General features: G+C 40.4%; 2 protein-coding genes across 5 annotated transcripts in view; one reads left to right on the top strand and one right to left on the bottom strand.

The window, feature by feature from the left end:
* Positions 1-266: 266 nt before the first annotated feature.
* Positions 267-17,462, bottom strand: part of LOC145433096 (beta-1,4-galactosyltransferase 4-like) — a 72,134-nt gene continuing 54,938 nt past the window's right edge. For all 4 annotated transcript variants that reach the window (XM_080310029.1, XM_080310027.1, XM_080310026.1 and 1 more), the window contains 4 exons: positions 17,199-17,363; positions 16,186-16,326; positions 12,914-13,064; positions 267-3,342 (listed from right to left, as the gene is read on the bottom strand). In XM_080310029.1, coding sequence (XP_080166155.1) covers positions 3,189-3,342; positions 12,914-13,064; positions 16,186-16,326; positions 17,199-17,363 — 611 coding nt within the window. In that variant the 3' untranslated portion in view covers positions 267-3,188. The remainder of the gene's footprint in view (positions 3,343-12,913; positions 13,065-16,185; positions 16,327-17,198; positions 17,364-17,462) is intronic.
* Positions 12,663-17,462, top strand: part of LOC145433094 (sodium/glucose cotransporter 1-like) — a 98,599-nt gene continuing 93,799 nt past the window's right edge. Inside the window, exon 1 of the mRNA XM_080310023.1 lies at positions 12,663-12,678. The gene's annotated coding sequence lies outside the window, so the exon portion shown is untranslated. The remainder of the gene's footprint in view (positions 12,679-17,462) is intronic.

Below are 17,462 nucleotides of genomic sequence, written 5' to 3'. Positions count from 1 at the left end.
CAGTGCCACAGGTATAATATTGCGTTGCTTACGTTAACGGGCCGTTTTAGTGTGTTTTTGGCCGAATGCCACTATTCCCTAGCGCAAGTCTACTCAACTATTATTAGCAAAGGTCCTGTTGCTAAAGATTAAAACTTGCTTAGGCCCGTTATAACTCTCATGAAATTTTCTTTTGTCGTACAGAGACAGTAGATACATTCATACCTAACACCAACCGTAAAAAGCTGACGAGCATGCACCCTAACCAACAACCAGTCACGAACATATATACGAAACAATTTTCTATTCTGTAAAAAAAAACGCAACTCTCACGAAGCAACGAAAAAAAGCAACTCGCATATCAAAAACACAACAGAGTACAGTACCGACATCACGTTATATTATAAGTACGAAGAGTAGAGGTGTGATCATGGCTATAAAAATAAATAACAGACTTCGCCTTATACACGGCATTGCGCGATGGTCGGACTTTGAAGTGTAGCGCGAACACGGGGAATGAAATGAAGAGCTGCGATGATGGTACCAGACTAGACAATTAGAAATTTTTAGCTTTTCAAAATCAGATTAAAATTAGAACTACAGCTACACAGTTTGCTCCAAATTTGACTAGAATTATAGCTACACAGTAATTTTTGCAAATATGACTAGAATTACTGAATTCGCGAAAACTAGGACACTGAATGAAGTTCGGTTCGTATCAAATTCTAATATGCACGAGAATGGGAAATGTCTGTACAGCGAGCTTGGCTCGTTTCCCACTGTACTGCACTGTACTAGAGGTCTTCAAAAATGACCTTTTTTCTCAAATCGTACTGGCTGCTTCATAAAATTGTTAGGTTACCTAATTTAAGCCTACACACCAAATTTGGTTCAATTCCAACCAGGAGCCGCATTGCTACAGGAGAAGAAAGTGTCTATTTATTTTATAAAAATAAATAACTAAAACATTTAAAAATTTTCTGTTCACCCCATGAAAGTGTTAGGTTGTCTATAAAAATGATGCTCACCAAATTTGGCTCAATTCCAACCAGTGGAAGCGGAGTTATGGCCGTCGAAAAATTTGGATTTGAATAAAATAGTATCTACGGTGAGCACAATTGAAATAAATAAACGAAGAATCGGTCACCGTAAATACTATTTTATTCAAATTCCAAATTTTTCGACGGCAATAACTCCGCTTCCACTGGTTGGAATTGAACCAAATTTGGTGAGCATCGTTTCTATAAACAGCCTAACACTTTCATAGGGTGAACAGAAAATTTTAAATTTTTTTATTATTTATTTTCAATTGAATAGTATCTTCATATAGAAATGAACCCGAATATTTTCGGCTGACACTCGTCAGGGGTAATCGTCAGCAACTAGTAGAGAATTCAAAAGAACAGCGTATATCAACAATCGTAACACAAAATATGACGTCACCAGCACGGAATGTCGAATACGAGAGCGTTTAATGTACTATTTTTAGATGATACACGAACTCTTTTTGTTGACACAGCCTTGGCTGGTGTATTTTAATAAAAACTCGTATTCGACATTCCTTGCTGGTGACGTCATATTTTGTGTTACGATTGTTGATATACGCTGTTCTTTTGAATTCTCTACTACTTGCTGACGATTACCCCTGACGAGTGTCAGCCGAAAATATTCGGGTTCATTTCAATACGAATATACTATTCAATTGTATATTGAAGTTCTGTACCTCCAAGAAGCTGTTCAAATATTTATTTTTATATAATAAATAGAAACTTTCTTCTCATGTAGCAAAGCGGTTACTGGCTGGAATTGAATCAAATTTTGTGTGTAGGCTTAAATCAGGTAACCTAACAATTTTATCAAGTAGCCAGTACGATTTGAGAAAAAAAAGTCATTTTTGAAGAGCCCTACTGCACAGTGAACACTGTACAGTTTTCAAGTAGCGTTTACAGGAAAACCAGTCGCATCGCAGAATACGAAACATGTATAGTACAAAGCCACGTGTGCTGTCGTAAATTACATATCTGTGTAGTCGTGACCAAAGTGCAACGAAACAGGCATGGCTGAAATAATACAGAATTATCTTTATTGTGACGTAGAACGGGCACTATATCCTTTGTGGTAGCAAGAACATTTCACTTGCGACAAATCGAACAGTGCGAAACGGTTTATCCGTCGTAACATAACGACACACAGAAATAGAATCCGAATTCAAAACAGATAACCGCGCTGTACGTGCTCTGAGCAGAGGCAAGTTACCGTGGTCGGACTCGGACAACTAGAAATCAAAATGAAAGCATAGAAACATTTCACGAATTATATTAGAAATAGATGACCCGCATTACGTTGTAATCAGTCTAATTTGACAGCTACAATTATCTAATCGTCCAAGTCTATCTGTGGTACTCAGTTTTGAGCGTATTCCCTCCGCGTTATAACTCACAACGCGATACGATTAGCCGTTGGACTATACGTAATATAACCGCCAGCCCCGCGTTTTTAGATTTGCTAACACAGTGGTGGACCGCGAATAGGGAATATACGGCGACGTCACGGAATGTCAAAGATTGAGATCCGTTATATAAATTTATATATAGATTTGCACAAATAGACTGCGATTCATCATCACGGCTCAATATCATCGTATTCACGATCGTCTCCAACCAAGATTCGCGCACTTTAGATATGAAACCAATCACCAATCTAAGCTCGACACCTAGAACATATTAGAATCATAGCTACAAAGTCGTTTGCAAAGTGTATTGGAATCAGAACTACTAAATTCGCAAAAACTGGATTCCGAATCGGAAAGAAGTACAACAACATCAAGTCCGGTCCATATCAAGTCAGAGATCATCCTCATAACAGAAGTGAAAATGTAGACCACATTAATCAGATTACTAGAATTATCCCTCGCAAGTGAACAAGGTTTGATGACACGGACGAAATGATATAGAAAAAAGTCTTCAACGGTACACAGGTAACGAGTAAAAGCCTCAAACGAGATATATTATGAACTTGACTGAACAGTGGCTACAGAATAGTTTCTCGTGAAGTATAGCGGTGGCAACAGCGCGTATCAGAGCAATAGTGACTGACGACGCACTTGCTCTACAGAATAAAAAGTAACAAAACTTCAAAGTCAAACCGGGGGGGCGGTCGTTCCTTTCTGTAGTGCATAGTTGGTGTAGTAAAATTGTCCTAAAACGCGATCACAAGTTCCACGGCATCCGCACGATGCACTGGTTGAAGAACCACAGGTTTCGGGAGCGATCTATAAAATCTTGCATTCTCTGAGACGGCTTGCCGACGTCCACGGTGATGTTGATGTATAGGGGATTGGATTTGAAAGAAAGGACTTTATACCTGAAGAGAAGATTACATGCGTTTTCTCTTTGAGGGACTGGTCATAGTTTAGAACGGCGCTCTCTAACGTGGGGTACACCAGTACGAAAAGGTGGCCTGTACACGGGTGCATCGCGAACCTGCCGCACTAAAGCATTGATTATAACGTGGGCGTCGAGTTTGACCATTTTCTGGGGGGCTTCGAAGGTGCGGACTTATTTGTCGGAAAGGAAAGGACGTGACGTATTTTTGTCCTTGATGGTTTTCCGGCATATACACCGACTCATGATTAGGGCGATTTTTTTTTGACTTGCCAAAAAAGTCAAAATTGTTTACAAAGTCAAATTTTTTTTGCAACCTGCATTTCGTTTGTATCGTAAATGTTTGCACTGTCGGGAACTTATCATTTGACATTTTACAGCTTTTAGCCTACATTATACGACTACCGTTCCAGACGGCCCATTCTCTGCTCATTGTTAATCATAAACATGCAAACGAAACAAATAGGTTGACTTGGTGTTTTGCTCAACGTAGCTAGCGCAATATCCTAAGTGAAGCAAGACTGCGTGGGCATTGCATGGTTCTTATATCAAGAAGCGCATGCTGAAAAATAGTGATGTAGACACCATTGTCACAATGGGGCAACACGGTGTGTCACCAGCAGTGTACGCAGAGCAACTTCAGTGTTGTCAGCCAACAAATGCTGCTGTTGTACATTCTTCCCGAGAATGTAGGAAGTATCTTTCGTTGTACTACAGCAAATTTTAATTATTTCTACCATAATACGTGATACAACTACTGGAATTCTTCATTGGGTCAGATTTCGTTAAAATATAGCTTTTTTATGTAAAAATTTGGCAGTTTTTGAGTCAAAAAAGTTTTTCAAGCCAAACTACTTCGAAAGGACAGACAGTTCCAACCAGAAAGGAAAATAAGTAGTACAATTCTAAAATTATGTGGGAAAACACCTAATTTGCATACGTTAAGTCAAAGTTCGGTCAAAATTAAGTTTTTTAGGTCAAAAACTTCCGTGTTTAGATCTAAAAAAATCGCTCCGATCTGTTCATAAGCAGGTGCATGATGTGCATATGCCGCTGGACAAGGAAGCTACAGATATAGCCGTATAAGGCTTTAAGTCTTGCACCACCAATCCATTAATTCAAGGGCGGGCAACATACGGCCCGCGAAGGGATTTTGTCCGGCCCGTGGACTGTGTTCCGTCTTACATGATAATGTGGCCCGCCGGCCCCAGTCTGCCGAGATTCCCCACAACTTGCTTTCTAGGTCCAATTTTAGTGACTGTATGTTATTATATACGTGTATGCGCAGCGTGCGAGAGTGGAGCTTACGCGGAAGTTCGTCGAAGCGAGAAGACTTTCATTATCGGCATTTACGATGTACCCAACCCTAATGTCGTTTGTGGTAATCATGGTGTTAGTAGACTACAATGGTTATTTACACCAGGCTGATATTTCTTATTTTTGATTCCGTAACTGCCGACATGTAGCACGGCACACTTCCAGGCTTTTGTGAGACACCGCTTATGCCACTGGTTGCCAACTCGAAAGTGGTCGCGGGCCACCATTAAAATTTCGTAGAAGACGCAGGCCGCATACATTCAATTACGCCACACAGTGGAACATTTCAGTATGAAGATTAGGGCCCTATTAGGGCATTTTTGAAGAGCCCTAATATTCATACTGAAATGAACCAGAATATTTTAGGCTGACACTTGTCAGGGGTAATCGTCAGCAACTAGTAGAGAATGGAAAAGAACATTTCGAATACGTTTCGTTTGTGTGCCTTCGAGTCGACTTTTATCAAAATACACCAGCCAAGGATGTGCCAACAAAAAGAGTTCATGTACCATCTAAAATAGTACGTTGAACGCTCTCGTATTCGACATTTCATGCTGGTGACGTCATATTTTGTGATATGATTGTTGGTGTACGATGTTCTTTCCATTCTCGACTAGTTGTTGGCGATTAGCCCTGACGAGTGTCAGCCGAAAATATTCGGGTTCATTTCAATATGAATATGCTATTCAACTACCAATATATTATTCGTGGTTGCATAAAACGTGCATATATTTTCACTTTCGACATCCGCATTGTTGTGGCGTCATAATTAGACAACTGGAATTATATCATTGTACACTAGGTCTGACTGTTTAACTGGTGCATGACTCGAACCAAGTCATGTGTCTCGAGACCAGGACGGCCAAGACCAACATTTCATTGTAACTTCGAAGGATAGTAAAGTCACCACGATATTGGTATTTCGTCAATCAGTCCTGATACTTGGAAAATCGGGCCAGAAACTGTTAGGACTGAGGAAAATCACGATATCATGAATGCGAGCCATTCTATATCAGTCGGGCAGAGTTCAAAACGTGGGTTGAACCGAATCGAACTCAAAACTGAACAGTGAACATAACGGCTTGGACTCAAGTCACAACACCATGACTCGAACTCGAGCCCTTACTCACTGATTTGACTCGGACTTGACTCAGTGGTGAATTGAAAATGATTCGACTTGACTCGAGTCAAAACTATGAAAGTGAGATTGACTTGTGACTCGGAACCTTGTGACTTGGACACAACCCTGGGTTTCAGCGAAGGAGCTGACAATTTTTTAAAGAAATTGTTACTGATAGGGTTATCAATTATACACATGTTCTTTCGTGAGTGAACAACTGAACATATTACTGTTTTGGAAACGTTGATTGCATGCTTTAGGGTGCACCAGTTGGTCATAAAAAAACTTTATAAGGTCACCCATGGCCTACTAGTAGGCCACGGGTCACCACACCAAAAAAGGTTGAACAGCAGTGTTTTAACAGACAGTCGTAGCTTAGAATTTGAATGCGTTATGCCAGCGGCTCAGTTTAATATCTTGACACCAGCACGCTGTATAATAATTAGTCGTCCGCCTCCTTTGTGCAAAGCGCTAAGCAATATAGCTGACAAGTGTTTTGGTTCCAAATCAACCGTGATTGGATGAAAGCCGCGCCGTTTGAAAGGGTGCATTCCAACCGGTTTCTAGTGTGAAGTGCCTCCTTGCGCGCAGACGTGTTCCAAACACGCCACGTGTATATAATAACCTCTAACATTTCGAAACCACAACACTTCATCAACACAGCGAACACGAATCTGTCGTTACATGCTTTGAATGGGGCTGTCAATGAGTTAGAATTACCGAAGTATGGCGGGTTGCGCATAAGCTCTGTACACGGGTCGCCTATCATGCTGTAGTTTGTTAAAATTGAAATATATATCCAGTATTTTACAGTGGCGCCTCGCGCTGGAAAATTACTTAAACATCACGCGGTACTGCACTTAAAAATTCAAGTACTCATGATCATACTATCGGACCAGGCCAACCAAAGCGAGGTTTAGATTTGAGATTGGAAAGCATGAAAAGGCATTGACAATGGACTAAATAATCACGATACCGCGGCGACTAACGTAGTTGTCAACGTACGACGATATCAATATTTTGAGCCTGATATATTTTTGCCAATAAAGTTGATATTCTATGCATCAACATGTGACATATTTCAACTGCAACTTGTAATTGGTGGCGAAAACTTGAAAAAATACACCCATACAGAATTTCCAGTGCGACAGACGTATATAGCAGGACGGCATCTCAGATTTGCACCACGGAACTGTTATGGGCCTAGTAAATCAATTCAACAGTACCGATGATCCTGTGGATTTGAATCGGCCCAGCTAGAGCCACTGCCAAGGATATATTTCAATTTGAGTCTCAATCGCAAAATGCAAGAGATTGAAGCCTTCTCCTAGAGAAATGAAACATCAAATTCAGAAACATATCCCGCGTCATAATGTTACAAAAACCTGTTTAAAAGTAGCGCACAGCCCGTTCCAGACCAGTAACATACGGAAGTCAGGAAGACTTTTTAAACCAAATTCGACAGAACCGATGCGGGCAGTACAATTCGCTAATTACATGCCAGGCTAGGCGAGAACAAAAGCTGAACAAGCAAGGGTTCTTAAAGAAACAGCGTCACGCTCGGTTGGTGGCACGTGACACGAACACGCCCGCGGTTCAGCAGAGATCAGAGGCAGCGTCGCGGCCTGGATCGTGTTGCGGACATGAAAGATCTAAAACAGTGGTTCCCAACGATTTTTGGTGGCGGGGCCGAAGTTCAAGAATCAGAGTATGTACAACACTCACACTCAAATAATGATAACCAATGCAACCAATGACGGCCAACAAATACTATGTATGAGCTGAGTGTGTGTCTAACCTCTAGGGAACTCGTGATACTAGCTCAGGAAACTCACAATGGTTAACAACCACGGTTCTATAGATTCTATTTCGGTTATTTTAGCATTGATAGACGCGGATTGTCGAGTGTTATTCATTGAAACAAACTACAACTGTCTATTATATTTTTGCGGGCTTTTCAATGTCAATAAGAGTCGCAAGGGAGCTGATGTTAAGTATTTCACAGGGCTCGCAACGGTTCTTGACCGCAGAAACGGTCGCGTATCGACTATTGAAAGATTTCACTGAAGATTGGAGACCGCCAGCCGTTGACTTCATTCATTTATTGATATTTCCATCGATTCAACAACATAGCGAGATCGCGATACAATGAAAATGCTTACAATTAAACAGTATATTCATATTGAAATATACCCGAATATTTTCGGCTGACGCTCGTCAAGGGTGATCGTCAGCAGCTAGGCGAGGATTGAGAAGAACTTCTGAATGGTATATTCATATTGAAGTAGACCCGAAAAAATATTATATTACTAAATAAAACCTCTGAGTTACACTTCAGCAAGCAAGCTTTTGGCTCTCGGGCGGGCTTGACTCATCATGAAGCATTAGTAGGGTTACCATATTTCGAGAACAGGAAAAGAGGAAAGTTTTACAACTCACAAAATTTATAGTATCGGACGAGAAAACGGGTAATTTTAAAATCTATACAGGAAATATTTGAAGAGCTTCTTGGAGGTACAGAACTTCAATATACAATTGAATAGTACATATATATTGAAATGATCCCGAATATTCTCAGCTGGCACTCGAAAGGGGTGATCGTCAGCTTCTAGTGAAGAATTGGAAAGAACATTGTTTACCAACAATCGTATCACAAACTATGACGTCACCAGCATGAAATGAGATCTCAGTTAAGAGAGCGCTTGAATGTACTATTTTAAGATGGTACACGAACTCCTTTCATAGACAAGGCTTGGGCTGCTTACCGTTTAAAGGCCATAAATTCTGCCATTGGCAAACATCTGTTGGATAATCCCGCTTGAGAGAAAAATTATCAAGACGACAGATTTCGCGTCACCGGGAGGGGCCGCTCACAATTTCACCTGTTTGCCTTACGAGTCGACCTTTCAAGGGTTCGCCAGGTTAATAAAGGTTAAGAGCCACTGCGCTGGACAGTGGACACACAGCGCATTTGCAACGCAGTGACATTTTCTTCCTAATTGATCAATCCCACGCGTCTCAAGCGCCGCTGTATGCGCTGACATTTACAGTAAATACGGCCGTCCATGACTCATAAACGCCGCCGAATAGCTTGCACGCCTCGCTGACTTGCGATGATTTAAAATCAGCGAATTCTCACGCCAAGCGAACGAACGGACACGCCACGGCTCATCCGCATGAGGTTGGATAACTAGGAAATTTTCAGGGTTTCCGAATTCGATTAGAATTAGAATTATAGCTACAGTTTCTCCAAAGTCGATTAGACTTAGAATTATAGCTACACAGTTTTCTCCACATTAGATTAGACTTAGAATTATAGCTACACAGTTTTTCCAAATTAGATTGGACTTGGAATTTTAGTATACATTTCTTCCAAATTTGATTAGAATTATAGCTACACAGTTATTCCAAATTAGATTAGAATTAGAATTATAGATACACAGTTTTCTCCACATTAGATTAGAATTATAGACACACAGTTTTTACCCAATTTGATTAGAATTATAGCTACACAGTTTTTCCAAATTAGATTGCAATTATAGCTACACAGTTTTTCCAAATTAGATTAGACTTAGAATTTTAGCTATACATTTCTTCCAAATTTGATTAGAATTATGGCTACACAGTTATTCCAAATTAGATTAGAATTAGAATTATAGCTACACAGTTTTCTCCACATTAGATTAGAATTATAGACACACAGTTTTTACCCAATTTGATTAGAATTATAGCTACACAGTTTTTCCAAATTAGATTGCAATTATAGCTACACAGTTTTTCCAAATTAGATTAGACTTAGAATTTTAGCTATACATTTCTTCCAAATTTGATTAGAATTATAGCTACACAGTTATTCCAAATTAGATTAGAATTAGAATTATAGCTACACAGTTTTCTCCACATTAGATTAGAATTATAGACACACAGTTTTTACCCAATTTGATTAGAATTATAGCTACCCAGTTTTATTCCAAATTTAGATTAGGATTACTGAATTCGCCAGAACATGAAAATTGAATCGAGTTCGGTTCGCATCGAATCACAGGTCATTCATAACGGCAAATGTCTGTACATCACGCTTGGGTCGTTTCGCACTGCACAGTTCTGCTGCAGCATTTTCAGGAAAACCAGGAACTAGAGTAGAATTAAAATTAGAGCATAAACATTTCACAAATTAGATTGCAATTAGATTACCGGCATTTCTCTCTGATTAGACAACTAGAATTAGGTAATTGTCCAAGTCTGCACTGGCGTAACTCGACATGCATTCTACGATAATTATAGACGTGATACAAAGGCTTGATGGAGATCGTACTTGGTGGTTGTTTAATCAGGTGGGCTAACATAGGGCGTGATTGAATTGAAACAATTATGACACAATGATTCCAGCATCAATCGTAACGATCAGAGTCGAGCAGTAAGCGCCGATCTTATTGAGAAACGAATGTACAGGATCTTGGCGGCAAAGCTTTTGTCAGCGAGAAACCTAGCTTCGACAAGTTCATTCCGACGTGGCAGCCTTGAAGACTCGATTGACCGTATCATAGCTATAGGCCTGGTTCTGAATAGAGTATCAAGCATCCGGGTCGAGTGTTCTAGTAGCGTTCATTATGAAGTCAATAGAGCATGAATGATAAGCGAAGCTAAAATATGTACCTTTAAACGACCACTAACAAATTCATTCCAGTACTAACATCACATCGAATGTAATCATTAGGGCGATTTTTTTTGACATGTCAAAAAAAGTCAAAATTAGGTCAAAATTGTAGCGTTAGGTCAAAAAATGTCAAAATTGTTTAAAAAGTTGAAACTTTTTTGCAACCTACATTTCGTTTGTATCGTAGATTTTGCACTGTCGGTGAACTTATTATTTGACATTTTACAGCTTGTAGCCTATTTTATAGGCCTACCGTTGTAGACGGCCCATTGTCTGCTCATTGTGAATCATAAACATTCAAATGAAACAAATAGGCTGATGTGGTGTTTGGTCAATGTGCCTCAATATCCTAACTGAAGCAAGACTGCGTGGGCATTGCATGGTTCTTATATCAAGAAGCGCATAACGAAAATTTGTGATGTAGATAACATTTTCAAAATGAAGCAACACGGTGTGTCACCAGAAGTGTACGCACAACTTCAATGCTGTCAGCCAAAAAGGCAACAACTGCTGCTGTTGAACGTTCTTTCTCCATTCTTGGCAAGCTATACTTAGTACGGACAGACACTTTCTACCCGTGAATGTAGGAAAGTATCTTTCGTTGTACTACAACAAATTTTAATTATTTCTACCATAATTCGTGATGTAACTACTGGAATTCTTCATAGGGCCAGATTTCGTAGAAATACTAGTTTTTTTCATGTAAAAATTTGTCAGTTTTCAAGCCAAAAAAGTGTTTTCAGGCCAAAATACTTCATAAGGACAGACAGTTCCAACCAGAAATGAAGATAAGTAGTACAATTTTCACATTAGGTGCGAAAACGCCTAATTTGCATACGTGAGGTCAAGATTTGGTCAAAATTCAGTTTTTTTAGGTCAAAAAAAGTCAAAATTTTGATTTGTTAGGTCAAAATCTTCCGTTTTTTAGGTAAAAAAAAATCGCCCTAGTAATCATAATTTGGTATATTTTCGACCGATTTCATTGCACTTTTTACATTCGCGACCCCAAATTTTGATTTGAAAATGTTTCGCGACCCCACTTCTCAATCTGGCGTGCCGATGACTAACGGTCGCCCGACACAGGAGCATGCCGCACAATGAAAAACGACTAATCAACACGTGACACTTCAGCATGCGTCATGTGGTTTCACAACGCCAAAACTTGACCTAACCCTCTCATATATACATCCTAACCCTAAACCTAACCCCAACCTACTCCCCGATCCCAACCGTATTGTATCAGCTCAACTGTCGCATGATATATGTCCAGTGTCCACGGACCGATCACTACGTGATTATTACGTGTGTCCCGTGTATGTTTTACATTGTTAACGCACAGCACTGCCGGTCGCTTGTAATTTTCCTGGAAGGAAATATAACCGTCCTATTGGTTTCTATGCTACCGAAACTTTGTTTGTTTGTTTGAGGCATTCGTGGTGTTTGTCGACTGCTATGGACATTTACGACATGCCGATTTTCTTGAGAATGAGTGAGATGGCGAGGAGAGGCCTAGTTAAACCTGCGACACTTCTCCATACTAATGACCAGACACCAATCTTGCGTTACAGTAGGTGGCGCTTTAAATGACGCTTTGACCGATCTGATGTCTTGTTTGCCGGGTTCGCATTAGTTTTTACTTCTATTTTGAAAATTTTAAATTTTCGTCTCCGCGACCTCAGGGAATAGGCAAACGACCCCTAGTTTGGGAACCCCTGTACCACATGTTTCGTATACATGCTGTGATCAATGTTCCCTCTAAGCTACGCGCGTGCGCAATCGAGCTGGTCTGACACGGTCTCTGCGCACAGAAAATTTAAGCTGCGCGCAAAAAATCCGAAGTATGCCTTTTTTTTAAGTCGTTACGCACTGTTCTCCAAGGGACCGCGCGGCAGGTTGGTGAGTACGCGCAGACTCGTGAGAAATGAGAGGGGACATTGGCTGTGATACCACCGATTTAGGTTTCAAGGCTTTCACGGTGCGAAATACTATCTAATCATTAAAACTGATGCGGGGATTCCGATTCATGTACTTTAATCATTGCGCCAAGCCTTAGATATCTATAACGATGGCGGCACCGAAAATCTTTTGCACGGTATATTTGCACGATAGCAACTCTTTTAGACTTTTAGAGATGAGGAATTAAGAAGGCTACACTTTGTGACTGCGCAAACACCTGAGGATAAACAAACATTTGGTTGTATCAAGTATTTGGTTGTATTAAGGTGCCGGTCATAAACAAACATCTATGTTGACCTTAGTGTATTAAAGATATGAAAGGATGAATAGCATCTGAAGAGAGACTAACACGGTTTTCTAATGGGAACTGTTCAGTTTACAGTACGAGCTATAACTCTAACATTTCCGCAGGCTTGTGTGTGCGGGCGTACTAAGTAATCGCACGTTATTTGCGTCGATACAATATTATGACACACGTTAAAAGCCAGACTTATCACTAACCTGACGTTGCTTAAACCGTCCTTGTCTTGACGAGATTTAGAATGGTACACCAACGATTCTTTCGCTCTGGTCGGAGCGTTCGTCTTCTCGTGAGGATGTTGCAACAGTGTGTAAGAGCAATGGCGACTGTAAGGGTTCACCGGTTCGTACCCTGGATACATGTAAAAATGGATCTGCGTGAATATAGGCAACAATCTTGTGGTCGAGCATTATTCGTTATGAAGTATTCGTATGATGCGGGATGTTGAATAATGTGCCTTGTACACGATCGCACAGGAAAACTGATGCCCGTTCCACACCACATACACAAGATGATTTAGCGTTTCTTCGATCAAACCTATTTTCGGCACTTCAATGGCGTGCCAAAATACGCCAACCTAGTTTGTGCCACAAAAAGAGTTCGTGTACCACCTTTGAATACTGAATAGGACGTTGAGCTCAAGCGATCTCTTCGTCCGGCTTCTTGATCGGTAGATCGTGGATTCAATCCCCCATACCAAAGACCTGATTACTCTAGGGCAGTGGTTCCCAAACGGTGGGGAATTCCCCACTGGTGGGGAATTCAATGGTTTCTGGTGGGGAATAGACGTATTTGTTCAAAATTATATAGAGGTCAGTCTACATATTCACAGAGACTTTTGCGCAATTACCGTTACCAGTTAACTGCTCTGGAATACATGTATCGAAAATTATATTGCGTGTTGTTCACAAAACCTCATTTTTAACGCTGGATGGCCAATCATGGCGTCACAAACGCGTCCGGAACGACTATAGTTTGACGTGAAATAACGCTTTCGCAAAATTTTGAGCGTTACTGGTATCGGTTAACAATACGTTTTATTTTGCAGTTATTCGCGATTGTCTTGCGTGCTGGCATGGCTGTGTGTCTTGTGTAGTTAAACCAGCAAATAGCTGCTCTGTGATGACAAAAGTGCTGGGTAGTGGGGAACAGGACCGTAACTGCCGCACCCCCCCCCCCGCTATTTGTTATTGCCGAATATCTGATTATTGGGTACATTTCCCCACGAAAATACGTATAATTTATAGAAATGGCGACTTCGCCGTCGGCCATTACTGCACCACGACGCGCCAAGGCATATGAAGTTATACGCCATGTAACATGCAACTCCGAGAAGTGTGCCGAAACGATCAGCAGCGAGAAGACCGAGGCCGAGAAGGAATGCCCTTGTGGTGACCCAAAACTTCGATGTATATGCAATATACATATAGGTTTTAATTGGCTAAATTGCTGACGCCAAATGTTCCTGTCCTGGCGACCTGAACCCCACACGACAAATGCCATCCCGCAGGGAAAAATTTACCAGTAAAGCGATACCAATTTGAAATCGTGTATGCCTTTTGGTTTTGGCGATTTCCACATCTTTTGACATAGCATATATAGGAGATCACGAAATAGCACACTGTAACGAAGTCAATGTACCAAACCAACGGGTCTTCCCGAAGATGTTCAATTGTTATTTAGGGTCCTACTTTTTCCAACACACCTCACTCAACTCTTCCGGCAAATCTGATTACGTGAGCAGAGCGGGGATAAAAAATTGAGACCAAAATAAATGCAATTCCCGATCATATTGGCTGATTCAAACACGAATTATATAAATTTTTCGCGCTTCGCGCGTTCAGTCGAAATATGGTGACGCACTAAACAGTAGACCCCATGTAGCTGATAAGTTGCAGGAAAAAGCGTACAGGCTCAGCGGGGCTGAGGTGGTTCTGGGGGCCCAAGACCAACGTTTTTTGGTGGGGATGACAAAGTGCTGTTATGGTCCTGGTGGGGAATGAAGGCTCGGAATAAATCTGAAGTGGGGAATGAAGACAAAAAGGTTGGGAACCACTGCTCTAGGGCAAGTTTTTGCAACTTTTGCAACTTTTTGTACAGCTTCCGACAGCTTCCTAAATACTCGGAAATTATGTAGTATGGTGTTTTAAGCTGTTTGAAGGAATCCTATAGTGCAACTTTTCTACATTTTTTCAGACTGTTTTTTTTTCAACTTTATCGATATTTCATGCAACTTTTTCCGATTTTTCATGTAAATTTTTGCCTGATTTTTTTTGATTTTTCATGCATATGACTTTTTACTGGATATATTTGACACTACATGTAAATAGATCGCTTGATTATTTCACTGTCGCTTAAATTTGAGGTCCTTTCCGATTTGACGTATATTCCGGCTAGACCGCCGAAAATTATATTTCGGGGTCATTAGCTGGGTCAATCTTTTCAGGCTATCGATTTTGTTGAAGTCGCAAACACTGAGTTTTGCTACAGTGCCTTGGATACGGATAGATTTCATGTATCTCATACCCTCATATTATCCAGGAACTTGTCCATAAATGCAACTTTGTAGTGTAACTTTTGTGAAAAACAAATGCAACTTTCGTTGGATTTGACTACAACAAAAACTTGGCCTACTGATTAGTAATATTGGTATTCATGACTTCCCCGCTTTAAAAGCTATATCTGCAGCTTCCTGGTCCAGCGGCATGCGCACATCATACACTCATATGCATATGCACAGATCGTGTGTACGTTTGTCATGAGTCGGTGTGCATGCCGTAAAAATACGTAATGTTCTTTCCGCCTATTATTCGAAATTTGGAGACGTGATATTTGGCGGCACGATTGTTGATGTACAATTTCCTTTCCAATTCTCTACTAGTCCCTGACGAACGTCGGCCGAACATATCCCGGTTTATTTCAATATGAATATAACATTCAATTGTATATTGAAGGTCTGTACCTCCACGAAGCTTCTCAAAAGCAGTATTACTACTACATGGGTTACCATAATTTGGGATCCGAAAAGAGGACACATATTACAAATCACAAAACTGATAAAATCAGACAAGCATACAAAATTTGGCCAAATTACACTCGGTAGGAGCTAAGTTATTGATGTTGAAAATTTTGGATTTGAAATAATAATATTTACGGTGGGTAGTTCTATAATAAAAAGTTTTGTGACCGTGATTTTCAAATCCATAATTTAGTGTTCCCATAACTTCGCTTCTACTGGTTGGAATTGAGCCAAATTTGTTGACAATCGTATTTTTAGACAACTCAACAAGTTCATGGGGTCGGAAGTGAAATTTGAGAAAAGAAATCATTTTTTAGTCATGTGGCTTCGCTGTTACAAGTTGGAATTGAGCAGATTTTTGGTATGCAGCGCGTTTTGTAGTTAACCTAACAATTTTACCGAGTTAAGTTTCAGCAACCATACTGATACTGAATGTAGCACACTAGAACTCACCTTTATTTCTTAATCTGTTATACATATCGTCGTCTTCGCCGCCCCAGCCCCAATAATAATTTGAAAAGCCGTTCACCCTTCGAAACTGTTCTTCGGTAAACATAGTCACCCCGCCGAACAGCTTGATCTGGCTGAAGAGTTCTGGCAATGATGCAGTGCAAATATTGACTATCTCGAAGAGCCGAGCGGTTATACAGCTGAATAGGGAACGCAAACGTCGTGCTGACTAGGCTGGCGCACTTGGGTAGGATCATACAGATTCGGGCAACTGTATAATTACCTGATTATAGGGAAATGCATGCAATCTTATTCTTATCTTATTTGTGAAATGTTGCTTTGCTCCAATTCTAATTCTAATCTAATACGTGAAAAATTTCTATGCTAAAAATTTCAATTCCAACCTAATTTGTGGTTTTCCGGAAAATGCTACAGGAAAACTGTATAGTGCGAAACTAGCAAGATTTAACTCAGATTTGATACGAACCGAACTCGATTTCCGTTATTTCTTTTGCGAATTCAGTAAATCCAGTTAAGATCCAAAAAACCGTGTGGCTATAATTCTAATGGTAACGTATAACGCGGAAAAAACTTTGTTGCTAAAATTTCTGGTCATTACTGAAAACGCCACAGGAGCGCTGTATGTATATAGCGCGGAGCGAGCCAAGCTTTGGGTACATTCGCAATTCTATTTTATATTCTAATATGATATGAATTGAACTTGATTTTTGTTGAATTTCTGGCTAATTCGAATCTAATTTGAAAAAATGTGTAGTTACAATACTAATTTGGAAAATCAGCAATATTTGCCCAACTCTGTCTGACATCAATTTCGCACACGTACAGATGTTACTTCATTTTTATCGCTTGTCTGTTACTTCTAATTCAATGAATTAGACGCGTCTATATACGTGGCCAAGGTGGGTGTTTCATTGAAATATTGCTTCAACTGTCATTTCATTCATCGGAATCTTACGATAAACCGATTTGAGCTCGTACATTGGAAGCCAGCTCACCTCCCGGGCGCCGGCACGCAGAAAAATACCAAACTTCACGATAATTGAAGACATCCGCGTACGCGCACAAATGCCGCGGGTTCTGTTGATCGCACCAGTACAAACAACGGTCGTCCTCGAGCAGAGCGTCCACGTCGTGAAATACGAAGCAGTCATACCGACCGTCTGCAATAGGGAATATGATCAAGCCCGTGTAATTGGATGACGGTGGTATTAAGCAGGAAGCAATCATTTAATAACGAGACAGTCTGAAAACAAAGGGTA

Source organism: Botryllus schlosseri, chromosome 2, assembly GCF_051294905.1.
Source record: "Botryllus schlosseri isolate E-star chromosome 2, Bs_hap1, whole genome shotgun sequence".
Taxonomy (NCBI): Eukaryota; Metazoa; Chordata; class Ascidiacea; order Stolidobranchia; family Styelidae; genus Botryllus; species Botryllus schlosseri.
Note: the sequence above shows the minus strand (reverse complement) of the source record. Positions and strands in the feature narration are given on the sequence as shown.